The sequence below is a fragment of the Carcharodon carcharias genome, chromosome 5 (assembly GCF_017639515.1).
Source record: "Carcharodon carcharias isolate sCarCar2 chromosome 5, sCarCar2.pri, whole genome shotgun sequence".
In the NCBI taxonomy this organism is placed as follows: domain Eukaryota; kingdom Metazoa; phylum Chordata; class Chondrichthyes; order Lamniformes; family Lamnidae; genus Carcharodon; species Carcharodon carcharias.
Window position 1 is genome coordinate 68,191,211 of NC_054471.1, and position 27,134 is coordinate 68,218,344.

Genomic DNA, 27,134 nt, shown 5'->3' on the forward strand with positions numbered 1-27,134 from the left:
AAAAACAATAACAAAAGGGTAATTATATTAGGTGATTTCAACTTTCCCAACATTACCTGGGATAGACATAGTATTAAGGGCTTGGATGGAGTGGATTTCTTGAAATGTGTACAGGAGAACTTTTTAGGTCAATATGTATAGGGTCCAACAAGGGACGGTGCAGTGCTGGACCTAATTCTGGGGAGTGAAGCCGGACAGGTGGCTGAGGTGGTGGTGGAGGAGCATTTTAGTGAGATCGCCCTCAACATAGTACAATTTAAGCTTGTTATGGACAAAGAAATAGACAAGTTGCAAAAAAAGTTTTGGATTCAGGGAGAGTGGATTTTAGTAAAATAAGGCAGGATCTGGCCAAGGTAGACTGGGAACAGCTACTTGTGGGGAAATCTACAGAAGAGCAGTGGGGGGCGTTCAAAAAGGAAATGCGGAGGGCACAGGCTCAACATGTTCCCTCTAGGGTGATAGGAACAAGCCCAGAGAACCATGGATGACCAGAGATATTCAGGATATGATGAAAAGGAAAAGAGGCTTTTAGCAGGTACAAGGGGAGCAAATAAGCAGAGGCATTGGTGGAGTACAGAAAGTGCAGGGTGGAGCTTAAGAAAGCAATTAGGAGAGCAAAGAGTGGATAAGAGAAAGCTCTGGCTGGTAAAAGCAGGGAAAATCCCAAAATATTCTATAAGCATATCAATGGGAAGAGGATGACTAGGGAAAGAGTAGGGCCCATTAGGGATCAAGGGGGTAATCTATGGGTAGAGCCAGAGGACATCAGTAGAGTGTTGAATGAATACTTCACATCTGTCTTCACCCAAGAAAATGAGGATGAAAGCATGGAACTCGGGGAGAGGGACTGTGAGGTTCTTGAGCAAATTGAAATAGGGAGTGACAAGGTATTGGAGGTGTTGGCAGGCTTAAAAGTGGACAAATCTCCAGGTTCGGATGATGAGTCCCAAACTGCTGAGGGAGGCAAGGGAGCAGATCGCAGGGGTTCTGACCCAAATTTTTAATTCCTCTCTGGCCACCTGGGGAGGTGCCAGAGGACTAGAGAACAGCTAATGTGGTTCTGCTATTTAAGAAGGGTTGTAGAGATAAGCCAGGGAACTACAGACCAGTGAGTCTCACATCAGTGGTAGGGAAACTATTGGAGAAAATTCTGAAGGAAAGAATCTATCTCCACTTGGTGAGGCAAGGTTTGATCAGGGAAAGTCAACATGGCTTTGTCAGAGGGAGGTCATGCCTAACAAATTTGATTGAATTTTTTGAGGTGATGACCAGGTGTGTAAAAGAGGGTAGTGAAGTTGATGTAGTTTATATGGATTTCAGCAAAGCCTTTGACAAGTTCTCACATGGGAGACTTATAAAGAATGCAAATGCACATGGGATACAGGGTAATTTGATAAGGTGGATTCAAAATTCGCTTAATTGTAGGAGACAGAGGGCGATGACAGAAGGCTGCTTTAGTGACTGGAAGCCCATGTCCAATGGCGTACCACAGGGATCTTCTGGATCGCCTATTTTTCGTCATTTATATAAACGACATAGATGACTATGTGGGGGATAGGATTAGTAAGTTTGTGGATGACACAAAGATTGGCCGGGTGGTTAACAATGAGGTTGAGTGTCTTGGGCTATAGGAAGATATAGACGGGATGGTCAAATGGGCAGATAAGTGGCAGATGGAATTTAACCCTGAAAAGTGTGAGGTGATACACTTTGGAAGGAGTAATTTGGCAAGGAAGTATTCAATGAATGGCATGACACTAGGAGGTTATGAGGAACAAAGGGACTTTGGTGTGTTTGTCCATAGATCTATGAAGGTGGAGGGGCATGTTGCTGAAAACGGCATTTGGGACACTTGCCTTTATTAATCGAGGTATAGATTACAAAAGTAGGGAGGTCATGTTGGAGTTGTATAGAACCTTGGTGAGGCCACAGTTGGAGTACTACGTGCAGTTTTGGTCGCCACATTATAGGAAGTATGTGATTGCACTGGAGGAGGTGCAGAAGAGATTCACCAGGATGTTGCCTGGGATGAAACATTTAAGTTATGAAGAGAGGTTAGATAGACTTGGGTTGTTTTCGTTGGAGCAGAGAAGACTGAGGGGCGACCTGATTGAGGTGTACAAGATTATGAGGGGCATGGACAGAGTGGAGAGGGAGCAGCTGTTCCCCTTAATTGAAGGGTCAGTCACGAGGGGACACAAGTTCAAGGTGAGGTGCAGAAGGTTTAGGGGGGATGTAAGGAAAAACTTTTTTACCCAGAGGGCGGTGACAGTCTGGAATGCACTGCAGGGTGGTGGAGGCAGGTTGCCTCACATCCTTTAAAATGTACCTGGATGAGTACTTGGCACATCATAACATTCACGGCTATGGGCCAAGTGCTGGTAAATGGGATTAGGTAGGTAGGTCAGGTGTTTCTCACCTGTTGGTGCAGACCTGATGGGCTGAAGGGCCTCTTCTGCACTGTGTAATTCTGTGATTCTGCCTATTCTGATTTAAAAAGAGAAAATGCTGGAAAACTCATCAGGTCTGGCAGCAAGTGTGGAGAGAGAAACAGAGTTAACGTTTTGAGTCTGTATGACTCTTCTTCACAGACTATACTGAATATCTTGTGCAATGAATAAACCAACAATTCAGCAAACTTTACTCCTGAATCAGCTTCATTTAGCTAATATCCAAATGCTGTGCTTGGATCAAAATGAGAAAGAATAATGATCTGTTGCACTGCACTTCTATGCTTACATTGGTAATCAACTGAACAGGCTGACAATATTAACAATCAGCGCTTGAAATATTTTCTATAGTACGTTGAAAATGTTGAAAAATTATTTCAGTAACAAACTATTTTTTTATGCTAATCCCAAGCAACTTTTTTTAAAAAACGTTTATTGATTTATTTGAAAATCAACTTCCGGTGCAGCCAAGAGCCGAATATACGTAAGTTTTACAACTAGTCATTCCAAGTAAAATATAAGATACAAAAATGCAAGAGAAGGAACAGAGTAGAATAGCATACTGATCATCAGATCAGAGTCTTTACATTATCAGGGTTCAAAGTTTAACAATCATTACAGTTTGCTCATTGTGTGGATGAGGTAAGGTACTGGACTGTTCTTAAATCTCATAGTTTTACATCTAAATTCAGTTGTGTAGTTTGTGTGGTTTAATAATTTAGCTTAAAATGTTACAGTCAGTTGGTTTTCCTACATAAAAAAATTAAAATGTTACACAAACATTATAAAAATTTTATTCTACTAACATCTGTAAAAAGACAAGCTGCTTTTGTTGGATTTCAATTTTACAAGCATGCCATGCAAAGTTAAAAGTTAACTTTAAAACATTTACAGTTTTTACAAGATGATAAATTCCAGGACCCAGATTTGCTGATTGAAGCTATATCTTGAATTCTTGATCTCAATACTTGAGAAAGGGCTGAGTCAAAACTAAGAATTTGCTGATATCACCATATCACTCCATGAATTCTCCTGACAGAGATTACAGACCCATTTTAACATTTTCCTTGCTTTAAAACGTTTCATCTGCAAACATTATTTTGATTGTTTAACTAATGAGAAAACACTGAATTTCAGTTTAACAATGGATCAAGTTCTCAAGCAACACATGCTTTGCAATAGCAACTACGCAGCAAGTGCTAATGCTATTTATCGTCATACTGCTTACTTATATTAAAGATGTAAAAACATAGAAATATTCAATTACCTGGCGTTCTGAGGCTCTGTAACATCTGAATCTGGCTGTGTTTTCTTTACCTGCAAGAGTAAATCGCTACCAATTATTCTCATGGAATAAGTACAGCTTTGATCAGATGCACATGGAGTATTCAGAGAGCTAATGAAAAAGAATTATCCACACGTAACATATGCCTTTATGTAACTGTATTGCTCACCATGATCTCCTTTAAACACTTTCTTAAACCTTTATAGCAGCGGTACATAATACTAAACAGTACAATCCATTACTGTACAGGAACAGCTCCAAGCACACTTACCCAGACTTATTAGAATGTGAAATGCATTTTTACATTGGTCAGGGAGTGTTCTGCCCAGAAACAAAGCAGCCAAAGAACCAGGTTCCAACATTTAAAGTAGAAAATGATACTGTCTGGGTCAAGTTATGCCTTTCCTTCTGATCTGCTCCTGCCTGCAACTTGACTGGAACAGCCATAACAGCTCATGGTGTAAGGGGTGACATATTAACATGGATAGAAGATTGGTTAGCTAACAGAAAGCAGAGAGTAGGCATTAATGGGTCATTTTCAGGTTGGCAAGATATAACGAGTGGAGTGCCGCAGGGATCATTGCTGGGGCCTCAACAATTTACAATCTATGTCAATGCCTTGGATGAATGAATTGAATATACAAATGTTAAATTTGCTGATGATGCAAAGATAGATAGGAGAGTAAGTTGTGAAGAAGACATAAGGAGTCTGTAAAAGGATATAGATAGGTTAAGGGAATGGGAAAAAAAGTTTGATAGGTGGAATATAAGGTGGGACAATATAAGCTTGTCCACACTGACAGGAAGCATAGAAAAGCAGCATATTATCTAAATGGAGAGAGGCTGCAGAACTCAGATGCAGGGGGTTCTGAATCACAAAAAGTTAGTACGCAGGGACGACAAGGAAGGCAGGTGGAATATTGTCTTTCACTGCAAGCAGAATGGAATATAAAAGTAGGGATGTTTTGCTACAGTAGTATAAGGCATTGATGAGATCACATCCAGAGTACTGTGTAAAGTTTTGGTCTCCTTATTTAAAAAAAGGACATAATTGCATTAGTAGCAGTTCAGAGAAGGTTCACTCAACTAATTCCTGGGATTAGGGAGTTATCTTATGAGGAAAGGTTGGACTGGTTGTGCCTGTAACCATTGGTGTTTAGAAGAACGAGAGATGATCTTACTGAAACATATAAGGTCCTGAGGGGAACTTGACAGAGTGAATGCTAAGAAGATGTTTCCCCTTGTAGGAGAGACTAGAACTAGGGAACACAGTTTTAAAATAAGGGGTTTTCTATTTAAGATGGAGATGAGGAGAAACTTTTTTCTCTCAGAGGGTCGTGAATATGTGGAGGCAGGGTCATTGAGTATTTTTAAGGCAGAGGTATATAAATTCTTGACTAACAATTGAGTCAAAGATTATCGGAGGTAGACAGGAAATTGGCCACAATCAGATCAGCCGTGATCTTATTGAATAGTGGAGCACACTCAAGGGGCCGAATGGTCTACTCCTGTTCCTAATTCGTGTATTCATATTAAGATGTGTTGCTCTGTGAATTTATCCAAGTAGAAGGGTGGTACTGCAGAATTTTATTCTTTCCTCATGTGCCAGTGGATCTGTTCTTTCTCTAAACTTGTAGTTTCAGTATACATTCAAACTATAAATTTATGAAGTGCTATGAAATTTGCTTCTCAATTTTTTTGGTACAGCTTTAATTTAAACAAAACATTTACTGATTATTCTCAGGCACATCTCTTACTTTAGAGATAAGAATATTTTTCCATTTGCCTTTTCATGAAATAGAACCTATTATCATTTAAAAAATCTCCTTGCTTCTTGTACATTTCCAAAAGTGCTCAATCTTCATGTGAAATCCTACGTTGTAGGTATTGACAAGCTGGTTGCTCACTGGGCAGCATTATAGTTGACCACGACCTTGTTCCTCACCAAGTGTTCACAAGGATATTTTCTAGTGAGGTTGTTTTCCACTTTTTTATTTGACTCTCCTAGGAGGGGTAGGGGGTGTAAGGAATAGTGTCTTGATGCTCTGTCCATCATTGTGTGGCTAGAGCATCATGACTAAACATGCCCTTGTGTGGGGCAGGCTTAATGGACCAATTAATCTTTTCCTGCTCGTTAATTTTGTATGCTGCTATGTCACTAAATCAAGATTAGGAGTGGGAAGCTTTGTTGACTCTTTTTTCTCTTCTCCAGATGTGGGACACTGAACCCAGTTAAGGAGTATTTTTTTTACTGAAACAGTCACTTATCACCAATCAATTCATGGCAATTCTGAAGAATTTTCTTCAAGGCTAAAAATGGTTTGTGTTGATGAAAATGTTAACCATTTAAAGTTATCAACTAAAAATAAACCAATGTGTCCAAATTTACTACATATGTGCCCTTTTTATAAACATGCGCTTCCATGGCAAATTTGTTAAAGTTGACTTAGCTGTGAAGTACATTAACAAATTAACAGAAACCATTCACTGCATTTCATACATAATACAACAGAATTGGAATTGGACTGATCTATTCTGGTCAAAACCAAGTTTAGTATGAACATAAGTGCTAGGTGCATTTTTTTTCAAATTGAATGTTGTATATATGCTGAGCTCAAATATTTTAAAAGCCACAATATATTTATAAAAAAGCTGTCAATTGATCATAAATAACAAAGCAATTGTAATATCTGCAACATATTTTTAATACAAATTGAGTATTCAAAACAAAATATCTTTGAAATGGCATGAAAATAAATGTGTATCAGTTTGACACATTTTTCCAAGCAGCACTTGCCAAGATTCTGTACTGTTCAGGAGTATAGTACTGTACTCTGTAATGTCTGGCAAGTATTTCAGCCTCATGTGTATGATTTGATGTTGAGGGAACTACTGTAAACACAGAACAGCATGCATAGAAAAGTGTTATAAAGACTTTGACTCTTTTATAATTGAAGTGCACAAGTCACAGTAACACCATTAATTCAGAAAAAATTATGAAGTAAATAAAATGTTTAAAAAAAAGTCTTAGAAAAAAAGTAATGCAATATCTCCTGACACATCAAATCCATTTTATATATTATGAAAGTTTATTCTTTTTGCCATGTCCAGGGCTATACTTATAAAAGGAACACAGCAATACATTAGCGCAAGCGGAAATAGCAAGTAAATATTATTTTACATTTTAACCTAGTGCACCAAAACTGTAAGAAATGATTATACTCTGGTTAGGGCTTTGTAGTTTATTGTTTAGAATGAGTGGATATGTTGTACATTTGAAGAAGGAGCGCTGAGTTTGGATCCTGGCATTGACTGCTATTTGTACTGTACTCATGCCCTTGTACTCAGGCTCCTCTTGTACTATTCCCAGTTAGGATGTCTGTAGGAGGAAAGCAAACTATTGGGAGTTGGGAAGAGGAGGAAGGGGAAAAAAAGAAGGAATCTTTTCTTGCATTCTTCAAATGTGCACACTGGCACAATCTGGAGGGGTCAAAGGTGGACTGTTATATGGATGGCATGAATGTGGAGGACAATGGGATTTTTTGAATTTTTCTTAAATTCAGCTTCATAATATTCAACTTTATTAATTTCACAAATTAGTCTGGATTTTGAAAGCTCTAATAACAAAAAAAATGGTAAACATAGGGATAATATCAAGCTACAGTATGTAACTAAAATTACCAATAGATGATTGTAATTGTGCCCTACTTGGAGGTCCACTCCGCACAGGGATGATGGGTTGAATGACTTCCTTCTGCACTGTATGCTTATATAAAGTAGAATTAATATATGCCATTTTTTAATGCTTTAAATCTTAAATTAGGTAAAAACAAAAGTAGTTCTGTCATATACAAAACCATTTTGTCCAAAATATTAGTAATTTGTACCTTAGAACGCCCCGTCCCACAATTCATAGGATCGCATAGGGTTATATTGGATATATAGTGCAGAAACAGGTCATTCAGCCCAACCAGTCCATTCCAAAATTTATGCTCCATTCAAGCTTCCTCCCATTTTTGCTCACCTAATATATCAGCATACCGTCTATTCTCTTCTACCTCATATGCTTGTTTAGCATCTATACTATTTGTTTCAGCCACTCCCTGTGGTGGTGAATTCCACATTCCCAACACTTTTTGGGTAAAGAAGTTTCTTTTATTGGATTTCTATTGAATTTCTTGGTTATTATCTTATATTGATGGCCTCTAGTTATGCTCTTGCTCACAAATGGAAACATTCTCTCTGTATCCACTCTATCAAAACTTTTCATAATTTTAAAGATCTCTACTAAGTCACCCCTCAGCCTCCTTTTTTCAAAGGAAAGAACAAAGCCTGTTCATGCATACCTGATGCGTATGCCCTTGCGTTTCTGGTACCATCCTTGCAAATCTTCTCTTCACTCTCTCCAGTGCCTTCATATTGTTTTTATAATGTGGTGACCAGAACTGCACCCAATACACTGTGTGATCTAACCAAGATTCAATACAAGTTTAGCCTAACTTCCCTAATTTTCAATTCATTTCTACAAATAATGCCGAGTGCTTGCTTTGCTTTTATTAAGCTCTTGCTAAACTTTGATATAACTTTTAGTGATTGGCGCATTTATACTGCAAGATCCTTTAATTTCTTTACCCCACCTATTCTTGCACCTTCCAGGTAATAGGTGACTTCTCTATTCTTTCTGCAGCATAGTATTTTGGTATAATAACATATTGCACTACGCATCTGCACTAAATTAAACATGACAATCATTTAAGCAATGAATACTTTGCAAGTTTTAAATTATAAAATTTCCCTTAAGACACAGTTGGGTATGTTTCCCTTATGCTTACGATTGAAAAGTAGGGTATTTTAAAGCACATTTAAATTGTGTAATGTCTTAATAAAACTGAATACTGGTCTAATCTGCACACTTGGGTAAAAGAATTCAATAGTAAGAATGAAAGAATTTCCATATAAATAATTCCTAAGCATGTCCTCATGATTGCTCAAAGCATTTCACAAGCAACAAATTACTTTTTGAATCAGAATCCTACCTTTTACATCAGCAAGCAAAGCAAGTTAATTTGCACCAGACCAGGCAATTTTTTACGGTGTTAATAAAGTGGGTCTAAAACTATGAGGGCATGAAAGCAAGAGCTAGTGAAAGTGAACTGGCAATTTAGGTTAAGGGCCGGGATTTTCCGGCCCCGTCATGGGTGGGACCCGCTGTGGGCGAGGCGGTGCCCCAGCCAGAAGTCCATTCACTTGGGACGGGACTGGAAGATCATGGGGATGGGTGGGTGCGGAAAATCCCGCCCAAGGGATAGATTAAGAAAGATGCAGTGGCAGGCATTTAAGGGCATACTTAAGAATGCACAGAATAGATACATTCCAACGAGAACGAAAAATTCCGAGGGCAGGATCTGTGGTTAACTAAAAAAAGTTAAAGGAAAAACATATAATTGTACAAAGATGGGTGGCAGGTCAAAATATTGGATAAATGTAAAAAATAGCAAAGAGTGACTGAAAGATTAATAAGGAGGGAAAAATTAAGAGTACGAGAGAAAGCTAGCTGGAAATATAAAGACAGATAGTAAGAGTTTCTATAGGTATTTAAAAAAGAGTTAACAAAGTGAGCGTTGGTCCTATAGAAAATGAGTCTGGGGATTTAATAATGGAAAATAAGGAGATGACAGATGAACAAGCTTTTGCATTGGTCTTCAGTATAGTGGAGCTATGGTGCAGCAGGCTCAAGGGGCCGAATGGCCCACTCCTGCTCGTAATTTATATGTTTGTATGCTTGTAATGCAGTATAAATGTTGGGAGAATTCCCTAATCTTGTTTGGATTGTGCTTTGAGGGCCATTTATATCAAGCTGAATCAGCCTCAGTTTAATATCCCATCTAAAGAGATGGTAGCTCTGACAAAGCAGCATTCACTCACTATAATACCAAAGTATCAGTCTGGATTATCCGATCAAGTCCTGCAGCGCAGTTTAACCCACTAGTTACCCCCATAAATAACCAGTCACTCCTCAAAGACGTAAAAACAATAAACATGTCACTCACACTGATACAATTTTTACTCACAATTGCACGAGTCTCAGTGAATGCCAGAGTCACCAGAGAAACACAGAGAGCAAACTTAATTTTTAAAAACAGTTTCCTTGTGTCCCAGGAACCAACCCCACAAGAAATGTTTGGTCTTCCCCCAATGTTAACCACCCATTCACTCTGCACCACCCACCTCCCCATCAATTACGGGTCTCTGGCGGCAGCCTCTTGCCACTCTAAATTATGCTCCTACCAGCCACGTTGTGATTTCTGCTGTGCTCAGAGGCAGGAGTTCAATTGCTAACATAGAAACGAGGCTTATGCAGCATTCCTGTAATTCATCTTGGCCTACTGATTCAGAGGTGAAAATGCCAGTAACTGAGCCAAGCTTACATCAGCACGAGAGGTAGATTTTTGCTTTTACCAGAGGTAGATTGTTGTTTTCACTGTAATGATATAGAGTGTTACCAGAGAGGGGATAATGCAAGCAAAATTTGGTAGGCGATGTTTTGGTTGTATAAATCAACGGCCATAATTTCCGAGCAACCCAAAGACGCACTGGCAAACCTCCCCTGGGCAATTGCCCTCCACTTGGAACCATCCGAAAATGCGATTTAAATTGCAAACTTCGGATGGTTCTGACTGGGTTACATCAACAGTTACCCAGAAAAAGTTAGAAGAATTAAAACCACTTCTAACTTCTGGGTAACTACTGCACAGGCCCAGAATGACTCCCCACAACCTCTGGCTATCCCCCACCCCCAAGCTCATGGGACTCTCCCACCCCGCCACGAGATTCCTCCCACCTGCATGGCTCCGCGCCCCCCTGCCCTGGTCAGGCATGACATCTCCCCCATGCCCCCGCAGGTCTCACCCAACCCGAGGCCTGACACCTCCACCCCACCTCCACCCTGAGGCCTGACAGCCCCCAGGTAGTTGGGGGGTGGGGGGGGGGGGTTTAACTTGTGTTAAAAACAAAGCTTTCAGTGATTGAAGGAGAAAAGAAAGCAGCCTCTTGTTGTGTTGAAAGTGGCTTCAGTACTTTTTCTCAATGCCTCACTTAAATTATGAATGAAGAATCAGATGGCTCTGCTACTATAACCAATCATTTTAAATTGCCTGCAGAAACCTACCTGCATAAAGCAACATTAGTAACTGAAAGATCCTGCATTTACAGGCCATGGGATCTCTCTAAGGAACAAGCACTTAATGGCATATGATACTATATTACCAGCATAAAGGTCATTGTTTGCTAATGTGCCAAAGAGTGACATTTCAATGCCTGTTTTATGTAGATCATAGTAAAAGAAATTGAGAAAAATCTTTCTGGGCATTCTTAACGTTGAACTAAGAATTTCAAGATTTGATGAGGAAAAAAAGAACATATATTTTCCAACTAAAAATGAAAATCTGTCTGGTACCACAATGTTTGTGAAATAAAGCAAATTAGTTGCAAATCCTCCATTTTGAATATACTGTTCTTTGCATTATGCCTTGGCAAAAAAGGAGTCCCGGAATCGACTTTCACCTTAGACAGGAGTGGAAATCTAGTGGAAGTGGATTGACTGTTATACAACATCACCCTGGTTTCCCTGGTGACAAAGTGACTTGTACCTGTTTGAATTTGGTACAAAAACTTTGGCAAAGTACATAAAAGAAAAGCAACGTGATAACATGACTGCTGACTCATGTAGTCCTTGTGCGAAATTCTAGGGCCAAGCAGGTCTTACCTATTTCAGTTTCAATAAACAATCAATACTAGATTTGTGCAAAGACATTCGTCGGAACAGCATGGCTTAAGCAGTTAGTCCAGTCAAAAATGTAATGGAATACACAACGCTTGAATGGAAGGTTGCAGCTACAAAAAAAAACCGAGAGCTTCTCTGTCATTGCGAAAATGGCGAAGAGACTGAAATCTGGAAGATTCCCTCCCATCTCCCCAAACACAGCACCTACCATTTGTGCAGGGGTGGGAACGGACCCAAGTTGGGATTTGGGCATGTGCAGTTTGAGGAAGCAGCTGTCCATATAAATCAGCAGCTGTCTCCACTCATGTCTAATTTTGGTGACCTAGATATGTGAAACACAACGTGTGCAGTTTAGACCTGGTAGGAGCAGTCTGAACTTTTTGGAGTCCTTTGGAGAGGTGGGGTCCCCTTTTGGAGAGGCAAGTTAGCCCTTTGGATATGGTCCAGGGATACCTTTGGGGGCTGTTTGGGGGAGGTCAGGTGGCCCTTGGGGTTGTTAACATTAGGCATGTATGTGCATAAAAAACTGTAACTGTAAAGTACTGTCAAAGGAGACTGTCAAAAGTGTCAAATGAACTGCCATAGGTGACAAGTTGTCAAGGCATTTAAAACTCCTGCTCTGTAATTCTTTGAAAATAAAAATGTTTTGATTGTTTAAAAAAAATCGTTGCTTGCTATTTCACTGTCTGTTAACATAAGCTTGAGGGTTACCATGACTGGATTAGTGCTCCAAGACTGAGTCATAGAGGTTTACAGCACAGAAAAAGGCCCTTCGGCCCATCGAGTCTGCGCCAGTCAAACAAGTACCTAACTATTCTAATTCCATTTTCAAAGGGATTTCACACCCTTCCATTATCACAGGAGGGTGCCTACCATTTCAGTTTTATTGACAGTTCCAAATGGTTATAGACTCTTTGAAGTGGGACCATGAATTCCAATGTTTGTTTTTATATGGGATGAAGCACATGAATGAAACGTTTATTTTCATAAGGATGTAATTGAAGGAATGTAAATGTAGTGAATGGGTTTTTATGAATGAGTGTATTTTTAAAATAAACTCTGCAATAGTCACGTAACTTTATTTTATTTAATCTCAGTATGGGTCCTGAGGTCTTCCTACGGTGGATACTGGGTGAGTTGGTATGGTAGGTGTAAGTCCAACGGGGGATTGGTGGGGGGCATGGATTGTCACGAGTTGGCATATGGGCTATAAAGGACTGGAGTGGCTAGAGGGCCATAGGTTGGCATGGAGGGAATGAGGGGCCATGGGGGTGGGTAGAGGATTGGCATGGATGGGACTTGGGGAGTGTGTGGGGGTTGAGGGGGGAGGTGAGGGACGAGGGCTGGAAGGGTGACCTTTTTTTATTGTTCTTTTAAAAAACCTTGAACACAGGGCTGGAACACAGAGGCAGACCTTAAGCCCAGCCCGTCTTGCACTCATACCATGCGTGGTGAGCCTGGCTCCCAGAACCCCGCCACCCCAGAATGAAAATCCCAACTGCCTGGGCATGTTTTCCTGCGTCGTGTATGCGCTCGAAACCTGGGAGCAAAAATCCAGGCCCAAGAAAATTCAATACCATCCAGGCCATACCTGTCTGCATAACTGGAGCAACTGAAACAGGATTCAATATCTATTTCCTCCACACGGCAGCACATGGTCACTGTACTATATACTCAGGACGCAACAAGCATGTTTTCAATAGAATGTCCTAACCCCACAGCATGTTCATAGTAACACCATCACCTTCAAGTGACTTTCCAAGTTGCACACCATTCTGACTTAGATGCATACTTGGCTGCTCCTGGAATTCCATTCAACTTACACACATCAAGCAAGCACTATCAGAGAAGGACTGGATCATGGAGAAATCCCACCACCATCTTCTCCTAAATATCGTAGTACAACGACTATTGCAAATACTTATGTAATAGTATGTATGCGAGTGTACAATTATATCCTTGTTGGAAATGATTTTTAAGAAATGAAACAAAAAATCCATTCCTCTAAAACAGTGGACCAAGTTAGGAAAGTTACTCCTTTGTACATTAATTTATATCCAGAGGTTGAGATGAGCCTTGTCATCTTTTATGTAGCACAAATACACATTTCTCTGACACACAAGTATGACACAAAGAGGAAGATAGTTAAGTTTTCTTTCCAAAATACAAAGAAATCCCAAAAATATAAAACAGCTTCTAATGGATTTCAAGAAGACATACCAGTTAGACCTTGTGGCCTTAAAGCAATATCGCATAAGCTGTTCATCTTCATGCTCACTTAAATGCATATCGTACAACCTCATGGAGTTTACAACACATAAATCAATGTTCAAATTAATTTTCACATACCTCCAGCTGAAAATATTTACTGATCTTGGGCGTTTAGATTTAAGATTTCATCCATCAGTGAAACAATAGCCCTTTCCAAACTGCCAAACTCACAATATTCAAAACACAACAAACCAGTGACTAGGGCATGACCATATTGCCAGGACTTTATGCAGACCATGGTCTATAACTTTTACATTCAGTCTTAAAGGGCTACCAAGTTATATATAGTTCCACTTTCACAGCAAAATAATATATTGTGCACTACAAATTGTAATGATCCTATCATTATGAAACAACACATTCCCTGACTGTGAGCTGTGACATGGGAAATCTGCTAGTAATGCTAAAGAAAATAAATGGTTTTCTATAAAACATATATATAAAACAATATATTATAATACACATCATTATACCTTTGGCACAGGCTGATTTCCAATTACATTTGAAACCATTATTCTCCCCTGTTAGTTCGTCTGAAACATTGCTTTTAGATTTTAGCCAGGAACAATCTGCATGCCAGAATGGATAGATCTGACAGGCACCCGATATTGGGCCCCATTTATATGAGATCAGCAAGCTGTGAATGCATACTGGGAACACTAGACAGCTTGCTGGGGAAGCAACATTGTGTTTCGGGTTGCTGCGTTACAAGCAGCAGCCCTCAAGTAGAGCCTGTGATGGGGAGATGGGACGTGATCAAGAGGATGGGAGGTGATTTGGAGGAGGCTGAATGGGATAAAGCAATGGTCTTTGGCACCACAGTGGAGCTACGAGGGACATTCCTTACCACCTGGCTCCACATTCAAGTAGGCATTTTTCAGCAAAGATACGTTTTTGGAGGCAAGTTCAACAGTTCCAATGTGGACCACTGATTAGGCTGCGTAAAGGCCATGTTTTTTTGACTACCACAAGTAAAAACGACAAGATATTTGAGTGAGTGGGTCATTAATTTTCAACAGACCACTGTGTGGCCACCTGAGTCAATTTTTGGGAAGGAAGTCTTAAACAAGCATTAGGTTCCCTAATTATCTTTATTTTTTTCATGGGATGTGGGCGTTACATCAAGGCCAGCATTTGTTGCTCATCCCTAATTGCCCTTAGATCTTGTGGCTTGCTAGGGCATTTCAAAGGGCAATTAAGAGTCAAGCACATTGTTGTGGGACTGGAGTCACATGTAAGCCAGACTGGGTAAGGACAGCAGATTTCCTTCTCTAAAGGGCACCTATGAACCAGATAGATTTTTACGACAATCAATGATAGTTGGCATGGTCACCATTACTGAGACTAGCTTTATATTCCAGATTTTATTAACCAAATTGAAATTCCACCAGCAGCCAAGGTGGGATTTGAATAGAGTCTGCAGAGCATTAGCCTTGGCCTCTGGATTACTAGTCCAGTGACATTACCACTATACCACCATCTCTTCTATTTGCATATTCAGAAACCCAGGGCTGGGTTTCTCCAGCCCTGATTAGGCCAGAATGGAGGCAGGTCAGCAAAAAAAAGGCCCACCTCTGCCTCACTATCCCTGATATTCCCAAGGGTAAGGGAGAGTGTAGGCCTCAGAATTCACCTGCGTCTATTATCAGGCCAATAAATCTCATTGTGGACTTATTAAAAGCACATCCACCGCAACTTATTGAAATTTCCCAGAGGGAATTGGAGATTAACACTGTCTGCGTCAGATCAACGGCATGGAAGCAAGGGCCATGTCTGGGGAAAGTCATGGAGGCAGCAAGAGTTTAAAAAGGTAAGTAAAACTGCTTTTCAGACTTTAAATGGTTAAACACTTTGAAGTTAAAGTTGCAGCAGTTTATCGCAGGTCAGGGGAAGAGCCAGAATTAAGAACTTTGCCATTTGTAGGGGTCGTAAACTACCTGGCATTGAGTGGGCATTGGAGCAGTAGGCAAGGCTTTCTACACCTGAGCACCAGGAAGGCTGAGCCTGGAAATAGGTTCTGTACCCTCAGAAATTGATGCCATTGGAGATGAGGAGCAGCAGCCTACACAGGTAGCACAGAGCGCTGGGCATCAGGACACCAGAGGAGAGGGACAAGCAGCATGAAGGAGGAGGAAATGCTACCCTGAGCACAGGATCTAAAGGCAGAGGCAAGGTGACCGCAACTCTCTAGGCAGATGGTCACAGATATTTTTGTCCATGTCAGTGCAGATCTCTGCAGGATCTTACAGGTGGCTGCACACTGGAGCATCAACCAATGCTGGACAACACATTAGGAGCACATCTAATGGAAATTGCAGGCTCAGAGGCACTAGGATCAGTATTTGGTGTGGTCACATGGTGCCCTACAATACCCTCCTGCAAAGATCTTTGTCATAGTGGTGGTCTGCTGTGCTCTCCATAACATGGCCTACCTGACAGTCTAGGACTTTGAGGATGGTGAGGCCCTGGAAGGAGGCAATTCATTGGGGAGGAGCAGGAGGTAAGAGAGGGGGAAGAACTGGCAGCAGAGAGACATGACTCTGAACACCAGATTTGATTAACCAAATTTAAATTCCACTAGCAGCCATGGTGGGATTTGATTCGAGCCGGCACAGCATTAGCCTTGGCCTCTGGATTACTAGTCCAGTGACATTACCACTATACCACTATCTCTTCTATTTGCATATTCAAAAACCCAGGGATGGGTTTCCCCAGCCCCAATTTGGCCAGAATGAATGCAGGTCAACAACAAAAAAAAGGCCCACCTCTGCCCCACCTTCCCTGATATTCCCAAGAATGAAGGAGAATGTGGGCCTCAGAACTGACCTGCGCCTATTATCAGGCCAACAAAACTCATTGTGGGCTTATTAAAGGCGCATCCACCACAAGTTGTTGAAATTTCCCAGAGGGAGTCGGAGTTGATGATGAGGTGGCCTCCTCCTGCCACTCTCTGGAAAGAGGACCTCCTGCCTCTCTCTCATAGCTGCCAAACCTCCACCTGTGCTATGTTGGGTCCCTGTGGTGCAGTGGAAGGCTTTGACACATACCCTCGCTCTCAGGATAACCAGCAGCCTCAGTGATGGCTGCCTTGGGTGCCTGAAACTCACCCTCATTCCTGCCCCCAATAGATGTAATTGGACAGAAAACCCATCTCCATATCATTAAGGGCTCTGTCTCAGCAAAATCCAAAACTCAGTCATTTTCCCATCAGAGGTGGGTTTCTAGCCCAAAAACAGGCCTGGCTCCCATTTTTTGTCTCCAAGGGGAAAATCCAGCCCCCCCCACCCCCATAGCTGTTTCAAACATGGGCTCTCAATGTATTTTATTTTACCTGTACCAATATGGTAGGCAGTGGAATGAGTGCATGCATGCTGCCTGCTAAGCTGACTGCTTTGGTTCTCATTTCACACCCTTAAAATGATGCAGCATCAAACAAATTCTAGGCCAAGTTGATCCAAGCAATTTTTATTTTAATTTTGTGAGCGTGGAGATTACAATTTTGGTTCACATTTGTCAATAAGGCATAATGTTGCTTGCTAATAATGAGCTATAAAACACAGTGCAGTTTTATCAATCATGAATGCTTATGTGGATATTAATCCAAACAATTTTATCCCAAAAACTATTATTTCTAAGAGTTTCCACAGATTATGGTATAGATATAGTGTGAGAATGCGCCCCAAAATCAACCCAACAAATGTTAATTCATATTGATTACTAATTCTTACTAATTTATTTATTGTGTTATGTGAAGAAGAAATATATCATTTTTCTCCTTGTCTATTTTGTGATATACTGAATATCATCTTTGTCCTTTGTAATTCACACAGAGACACAGTGCCAAGTGTAAATGCACCCACCACTCAACTGTCTCAAGGCTAAATGCAGATTTGCACATTCAACCTCAAACTTAATTTTATCATTTTAAAGTCTACTTTGTGCTGGTGGCTGAAGAGAATTCCTCATATATTTTTGTAAAGCATCTGACTTCTATCGTACAGCGATTAATGATAAAACATTAACCTGTAACCTTCTGATTAAGCAAGAACAAAATTCATTGACTAAAGCAAATAAGAAACATATGGAGGAACTAGCGTTGAAAACTACATAAAATAATAAATGTGATGGGGGAAAGCCGCATATATGTTCAATGTCTATGAAATTATTGATTTTAAGGCTGTGGAGTCCATTGTTATTCAGTTTTTTCTCTATAGAGTTGAAGCTACAATTCAGCAAGTCAAAAGCTGTGAGCAATGTTTTCTTCTTAATGTAACTTTGGCAAGTTACATTAAGAAACCATTTGTTCCATCTATTTTAGACACATCAGCATGCCTGGATTCTTAATTTGCTAATGAAATTTAAACATTAGGATTAACAGCATGCACTGAAAGGCACTCAATCCATTGGTCCTCTGACAAAACTTGTTCCAAACACTTATTAAACTCGAATGTAAACCAACTAATAATAGTCAACACTGCACGTAATATAAACTTATATAAAACAAACTCTGGTGTTATACTCGAGGTCAATTATGCATACTGAATTACCATGCATGATAGCTGTAATCAATTTCTTATCAAAGCCAATGATGATGATATGAGGTTGGAAAGTGCTAAATGCTTCTCATTTTCTTGAAGACCACCATTTCCCCATTACTGTTTTCTACCATCTACCTGACAAGTTGGCTTAATGTATCACCTATTTGGCAGTACCTCTAATCGTTCTGGCGCTATTTATTTTTTACACTGGAGTAATTATTAAATCTCTGATTTGCTCATCAAATGTTATGTGCCACTTAATCAGTGTGTGGATATCATTCAGCTATTCAAAATGTTATCAATTATAAACAGCACAAAAGTTCTCTTGAACTGGGTGAAAATTTCACTTGTTTCTTTAAAATACTGCTGTTTTATATTAGCTGTCAGAAATGTCATTAAAATGCATACTTTTTTCAATTGAGTTAAAAATAGCCTGGTCTTTTGCTCTTGCAAAAAAAGTTACAGCAAAGAATCAGGGAAATTGCTGTAGTTATCATAGTCCTTAGAGTGCAAACTTTGTGCCTCTTCATTCAGTAAAATAGAGCACAGAGAGCTGCTTTTAATGTGTACATCACACCATTCCTTCATATTGCTTTCCAATTGAATGCTGTCTATGGTGCACCCATGTCGACCCTTCCTCAATTCTATTCTCCTTGCAGAAAAAAATAAGGAAGACACCTTTTTCTTCTGATTTCATCCTAAGTACACATTTATTTATGATGAAATATAAAAATTCATATATACATATATATGGATATATATATACCTGGACATGCACAAACAAGAATGACTTTTTGAACCTGTTATTTTTTCCAGCTTACTAATGTTCTTAGGAAATAAGAACATTAGTAAGCTGGTAAGCACTGTAAAGCCCACTCCACCATTCAATTAGATCATGGCTGATATGTACCTCAACTCCTTTTACCTGACTTAGTTTAATATCATTTGTGTTTAATTAATAAAAAGTAATCAATCTCAATACTGAAAGCTCCAGTCGATATTTCTGAAGAAGAAACATATTAGAAACTGATCCCCTGAGACAGAGATGGAATTCAGACATAAGAAGGAAACAGCAGGTCACAGCCCATTTTGGGAGAGAGCTGTGGGACAATTCATTAGTAATATCTGATCAGATGATTAACATTTGTAATAACCAGGGTGCTCCACATAATTCAAACCTACATTCCTCATTATTAATAGCTGAAGTTCCATAAAGGCAACAAGACACAAATGTATTTTTTTTACTTCCAGTACATACGTATGCATACAACGGGAAGATCATGAACTTCATAACATTTCACAAAACAAAAACCATATCAGGGTTCAGGTACTTTATAACTGAGAAGTATGTGAGATTCACCATTACATTTTCAATTTTTCCTCAGTACTATTCTATCACTTCTAAATCCCCACCTGAAAGCTTATGGTCTGAAATGTGCAGCTACTCTATGTGACTACTCTTGGAATGGAGCTTACCATCCTCTCAGTGCCAGTGAGACCTGGGATAGACCCACCCCAGACAGCTTATTTGGGCTTGTAATCTCCCACCTTGACCCACTAGGCTGAATAAAATGCAGCCATAAAATGCAGCGGGTGGGCTAAATGGAGACCTAGTGGGGCTTCTGCCCCTCACTGGAGAGGAGGTCCCGCCCTCTGGAGCTGCCAACCAATCAGATTGACAGCTCCATCAGTCCTAGCAGGGCAAAGAGTATGTCAGTGGCTGTTGCCAGGACTGCAGGAGAAGAAAGAAGGTCGATGGATTCCTGGAGCAGGTATTTCAGGGTCTTGGGAAAGAAGGGTATGGACAGGCAAGGGAAGGGGGAGGGGTAGGGGGAGGGGGTGAGTTTAAGGCAGCAGGTGGGTAGGAAGGAAGAGGGGGATTCTATCTTAAGCAAGGGTGGCCCCCACCCCACAGATCAGCAAAGGGCAGCCCCTGAGGATTAAGCCCCCTCCTTCCTTCCCGCCCTTTGAAGAACTTTGCCTACTCATGCCCGAATGCCCACACCAAATGTTTTGTGGCGCAGTCAGTGTATTAGCAGGGTCAGTTGGCTTGATAACAAGCCTAATTGACCCTTGATTACTTATTTGAATATGGTGGGTGGGCTATCCTTTTTGGCACCCTCCCATCCACCCCCCCCCCCCCCCCCCCTCCCCCGTATTAGGTGGGTGACCTTTGGAATCGGCCAGAAGGTGGTGGGGTGGGCACTTGCCCTGCTTGACATGCCCCTCTGCCCAAAACAAGTCAAGCAGGGGCACATAAAATACAGCCCATTGACTTTATTATTCCACTGGTGAAGGTGTATGAGGACTGAATTGAGAAATCACTACTGCTGCTGTCCCAAGGGAAGACGGAACCCTCAGAGCCCTTTTTTGCTCTCCCACTAGGCAAGGGAGCATGATAATGGTTGCCACTGATCAAGCAGAAAATACTTTATGGGTTTGCTGATATCCCTGCAGGAGAATATTAAAAATATACTGCAAATCCTCTGGAAAGATGCCCAGGAGATCTCAGAATCTGGGAGACATTGCTCTCTCTATTCCATCATCCAAAGGCTGAATGCAAACAGTCAAAACCTGCACCCTCAATATGATGATTTGCTCCCAAGCACAAGTTCTGTGGGGATGTAAACAGAGATTGCTGCAGCTGTGTTATGCTCCTTCCTTTCTGCATTGTTGAGATGCTCTCACTGATGTTGTCACAAGGTGGGCACTTCATGCTGCCAGTTACCAGCCATCTGCTTCACATTTCAGGGTGGCTTTGCAGATCCTTCATATAGAGTTGGTGTTCTTCTTGCATCCTTCTTTTCATGTAAGACATTTGAGATCACCACACAAAGGCTCGTTAGCTAAGGCTAATACTTCCTTAGACTTCACTCAGGATCACCCTTCTCTAATTTCACTACCTCTGGTTTCTAAGCAATGGACGGCCTTTTCCCACAGGTCACTCCAGGCCCTGTACTACCAATGACCAACTGTAAGGCAGATCCATGAGTTCTCTCTTAAAATCTAGATTCAAGGTATGCAAAAAGAGCACCCACCAGCCGCTTAAGGATTCTTGAAAGTATGAAAAAATTGACAGCTTTGTGGACTTGATGACTACGAGTGAACAATAACTGTAATGCTAATAAATGCAATCTGGCAACTCAAGGTCTATAAAGTGGTGTGTTAAAAGGACAATTAAAAATGAACAAAGAAGTAAAACTTCAGAATATCTTTCAACATATTACATATTATTCTAAAAGAATCTTTGACAAAACAATAAGATTATATTTTAAATAAAAATTCCTAACGTTCATGGTACCTTAGTAGAAAGTATTGTGACACAACCCATACTTCATTGAATGTAATCACCCAAATACACGACAGCAAAGGATCACTTGTTAACTAGTGTGGTACAACTCTTGAGTTTAGGATTGTCAATGATTTACAATCATTCTTTGATGTTCTGCCTTTAATTAACATCATCCATCAGGGAGCACATCAGAGCTGTAATGAGTATTTAAAATGTTAAATAATGCATTACTTGACAAAGATTACATTTTGAAAAATGACTGCCTTGTGGCAATCTAGTTTATTTTATTAAATGGTCTTTAAAGCAGTCACAAAATAAATACTAGAGAGAATATTATTCTGTAATGAAGCAATGCCTACCTATTTCCAGTGACATAAAATGGGCATAGTAGTGTGCTTGTGCATGAGAGAGATACACACTCTTGAGGTCACTGGAATGGCACTGTACATGGTAGATTTTATATAAATGAAGAACTTAATAATGCTGTAGCTGTAGCAACATACCATGGGCCAAATTTCCTTTTCTGTCCCTACAATGTTGGTGCATGACTGACACCTGCCATCCTGACCGCTGTCCCATTTATGGATAGGAAGCCATTAAGCATTTATAGCAGGCTTCTGATGGGATTGCTGCAAAGTTGCAACCAACCAGTGGCCCCAAGTGAAATGAACCACTGCTGCAGCACTATAACAGGGAACAACCACATTAAAGCTAGAAGAAGAATCCAAATACTTCAACACAAATACTGAAGGCTCTGACAAGATCAAGGCCTTTGGCAGTTAAGTGTTGAGGAAGAGACGAAATGGAGTGAGAGGAGGCCACTGCAAGGCTCTCTGCTTTCATTAAGTTGCAGGATGGTCCTGAAGTACCTCAGAGACTACCGCTGGGGTTCACCTGGCAGTGCTGTGGGTGTGGACATCAGGAAAATGGGCTGGGGGAGGGGGAGGTTAAAACACTGTGGGAATGGCGATCATGGGATGGCCAGAGATCATGTTGAGGTCAGAGACTGTGAATCAAGGGATTGAAGTGTTTGAGGAAAGAAGACACCACCAGGGAGGTGTAGGATTATAGGTTAGGGGTGAGTTTATGGCTTGGAAGGGGAGGAATTGTGGCGGATAAGGAGGGGAGAGATTGTGGATTAGGGGCTGAAGTAATCACAGGGGCAGAGTTGGTGACATCACTGGGAGGAAAACATTGCGAACCAGCTTTCCCAGAGCAGTCATTGGGCAGAATTTTGCCCTTGATGGGTGAGCGGGCCCCACCGGTGGGCGAGCAGCCGATCGCCGCCGCCAAAATGGGCCCTACTGCCATTTTGAGTGGGCGGGCCGATTAAGGCCTGCCCAGCGTGTCACCCAATGGGAAGCGCTATGCGCTTCCTATGCAGGGGGTGGGGTGAGGGATTCTCCAACTGTCAAAGTGCGCTCTTTCACAGATGCACGTGAAAGAGCACACATCTCCCTGAGACTAAGTGCTGTGTCAGGGAGAGCGCTGACAGTATTATAAACTTCAAAGATAGAAAAATAAAAAAATTATTAACATGTCCCCCTCATGTGACAATGTCACACAAGATGGGACATGTTAATAAATATCACATAAACTTTATTAAAGTTTTTTAAAACAGACATGAAACCTCATCCCACCGGTGGATGAGATTTCATGTTTTTTCAGAAGCCGGCTGGGGCTCCTGGCCTGCCTGCCAACCTTAACGTTGGATGGGTAGGGCCTTTAATTGGCTTGATTATCTTGTCAATGGCCTCAATTGGCCATTGACAGGTCGGCGGACGGACAGCTAATTGCGTTGTCCGCCTGCCTTCCTGAATATTTAAATATGGCCTGATGACGTCGGGAGGAAAACCCCGACGTCATCCCGCGTCATTTTTGCATTTGCGAACGGGCCCCGCTCCCAAAACGCCGATGGAAAATTTCTGCCCCTTAAATCTTAATGTTGCTAAAAACAGAGGCAAGCAGCCTCATTAACATATTTAAATGATTGACCCACCTCTTGGGAGCAAGTTCATTGCCCAGTCCCCAGCAATGCCTTCGTTAAAACCAGAAATGGAGTAGTCAAGGGTGCATCAGGGTCAGGTTTCAAATTCTTGCGATTTTAACCAGCAATCCACCCCCCCCCCCCCACCACCCCCAACCCCAAATCCACCAAATCCCAAACCCTTAATCCAAATTTCCAAAACCCAGATGAGATGGACAGATTTTTGGTCTTTCAGGTAATCAAGGGATATGGGGAGCAGACGGGAGGATGGGAATAGAGCTGAGGTAGAAGATCAGCCATGAACATACTCAATGGGGGAGCAGGCTTGAGAGGCAGTATGGTCTACTCCTGCTCCTATTTCTTCTGTTCTTATCCCAGAATATGGATTACGCATGAGCATCACACCAGGAGATCTACTAATTAAGCAGGAATGCAGGCTTGCAATCAAGAGATGTTTTTTTAAAATGTATACTTTCCATGGGCATTGCCAGAAAGTGGGTTTCAGAGTTAAAGTCAAAAATTTAATACCAAATTTCCAAAGGAGTTAAACAATGTTATGGGTAAGTTGATTTTTTATTTGCAAATTATTTATGCTTAGAGGCTATGTTTGTATTTGCTACTTATACATAGTTAGCAGATGAAAGAAGTATGAAAAAATGTTGAGTAATTTGATTGGTTCACCTTTTAAACTGGTAGATGTTGCTGAGCTGTCATTCAAGTTGAGTATAGCATGTCTGAGATATGAGACTTGACGTGTGACACAAGAAATGTGATGCCAGTCAGGAGCACTAGCCACCTAGATCATGGCCCACCATTCTTTTTGTGGTTTTCATCTTGCATCTGCCCCGTTCATGCCAAAAGCGGAATAGCAGAGGGGGAAAAAACTGGCCCCATAATTTTTGCCCATGATATTTTTCAGGACAAATTCCTTTTTTCTGGCTTTCATCTGAAACATTAATGCTCAAAAAATATTTATAAGATTTCTTGCTTTTCTCCTTGCCCACTGCAGCTAGACCAAACAAATGGCCAGCAATAGTTTGAATTGCTTTTAATTTGAAAACTTGAACAAAGCGGGACATGTCTAAAATTACTCTTGTCTTTCTGAAATATCTCCGTTATTTTTGATTTGGAAGTAGAAGCAAGACATAGCTGTCCGCAGTTAGCTTTTGAATTTATGCAATGTTCAGCTGAAAAGCTTCTCTCAACTCCAGTTTTCTCTTAATTTTGAAAAACTTGCAGCATCAGGAAAGACACTGAGAAAAAGGGATGCACTTTCTTTAAATCATCATTGTTTCAAATTTCAAATATCTGTTTATAAAGAATATTCCTTTCATGCTCTCAAGCTGGCTGTCTTATGCTGACTGCTGTTCTCTTTTAACAAATGTGAAACTTTTACCAGAAAAGTCCATTCTGGAACTTATTTCCAATTCATCTGAAAAACTCAGAAATTCTTCCACTTGCACAGAGACAATCCTACAGATAAATTGCTGGAAAATCATGCAAAGCTGGATTGCATAGTAATAGTGTAAGTAATAGTGCAAGTTAAAGCATCAAGTCTAAGCTCAAGGCTACAGGAATTGTGCCTAGTCTGGCCACTTAACATACCTCATATCGTTTTTTTTTCCCTCACTAAGCAATTTTTTTTTGAGGAAGCTACATGCCCCTCTCAACAGGCAACGGGACACAGGTTTTAATAACTTATACACATTCCAGGCAGGTAGAATATGAACTGCTTGCTTTTGATCCCCAGATTGGTATTGAATCCTCCAACTCTTGGTGGGCATTACGAATAAGCGTGATACTTCATGAACATGTTTTATTGTCTCACTCAGATCCTCAAATCAAGACAAAGAAACAGATGAAGATTTAGATAAACCCTTTCTTTAATCATAGACATCCTAGTTTCTAGGCAAACTATTATTTAGATTAAACTATACATAAATTCAGAAATTGTACAATAATATTATGCCTTTTTGAGGAAATTCCAGATTGGGGACATGCTGGAATTTGGACTGGAACATGGATCCAATGGGTTTCCAGCCCAACAAGGCAAAACAGCACATTGTACTTGGGGAGTGGGGCGATCGGACAGAGATTAGTGCCTATCTACAAGATGCAAACAGCAACTTGCCAAAGCTTCTTTGGCTGCATTCCCTAATTCATGCCACCCATAACTCAAAGACAAGGCAGCAGATGCATGGGAAAACCATTACCTCCAAGTCAAATACCATCCTGATTTGAACATATATCACAGTTTCTTCACCATTGCTGAATCGAAATCCTGGAACCTCTTGCCCAACAGAAATTTGACAGGGTCTTCACCACATGGACTTCAGAGACTCAAGAAGACTCTTCACCACCAACTTCTAAAGCGCAAGTAGGGATGGGAAACAAATGCTAGTCTTGGCAGTGATGCTCATGTTTAAATGTTGAATTTTAAAAACCGTGAAGGGGTTTGACAGAACTGTGGGGTGGGATGTGGGGTTTCGTTGACTGAAGGATTTCTGGGAGTCTATCAACAGTGGGAGGGGTAAAGGCAAGGGTCTGACAGCTTTGCATGGTTTGGTGGTATTGGTTTGTAATATTCCAATAGATTGGGTCTGTCCATTCAGAGGTTAATTTATAGAGATGAGGAATCTGGCTTTTGTTTATGAGCAGGACAATTAAGAACCTGAAGAGTTTACAGGTCTGGTATGTTGTATTTGTGGAGAGGTTTTCTGCATATTTCAAATTATTGTGTTTCATTATAATTTTTCAAATGTGTTACATAGATATTTGAGTTAGACAGTGTGCTATGCTTGAAGTGTGACATGATATGCACACATATAAATATCATTTTATAAAACATCTACATAACTAGAAAAAATGCGCATATAAAGTTATGCAGCAATGGTTTCAAGGCTCATTTCAGAGTTCAGATGATGGTTATAAACTGCTTGCTGTTTATAATATCATATAGACCACCCAGTGTGATTATCACCTTGCAGTTCCAAGCCGTTTCTTTAAAGAAACCAAATCCTTTTGTAATGTTTCAGTAGCTAGAAAACACTTAGGGGGAAAAATTTGTTTCCATAGTGCCACTTAAAGCGGCGCTATGCAGACTTGCGTCAACTCCCAGGAGGAGGCAGCACTACAGCCGCAACCTGTGCAATGTTCCTCATTGATATCAATGAGAACGCCTCGGAGGTAGCGCTCCAGGGTGCTACTTGCCTCCAGGGGATTGTTGTAGTGTGCTTGGCCCTACTTGAAGCAGCCCAATGCAACTGAATTTATCCCCCTCTAAGTATGCATGCAATCACAAATTATAAAATAATTTGTATGGTTACTGAACTTCAACATGTTATGCTATTCATGGTACACAAATAAAATGTGTCAGAGACTGGGTCATATACAATTGTTGCTTAAATTGATTTAGAGTTAACACACAAGTTTTTTGACTGAAACTCATTCATTTAAAGAAAAAAATATGGTTTGCTTGAAAAAAATCACACAAAACGTATGGACAATCAAATACTACTAAAAGTTTTA

General features: G+C 40.7%; 1 protein-coding gene across 8 annotated transcripts in view; it reads right to left on the reverse strand.

Annotated features, from left to right (window-relative positions):
• The window catches only part of eya4 (EYA transcriptional coactivator and phosphatase 4), a 467,229-nt gene that overhangs the window by 208,806 nt on the left and 231,289 nt on the right, over positions 1 to 27,134 (reverse strand). For all 8 annotated transcript variants that reach the window (XM_041188541.1, XM_041188542.1, XM_041188548.1 and 5 more), the window contains one exon: positions 3,718 to 3,767. In XM_041188541.1, the coding sequence (XP_041044475.1) occupies positions 3,718 to 3,767 (50 nt within the window). The remainder of the gene's footprint in view (positions 1 to 3,717; positions 3,768 to 27,134) is intronic.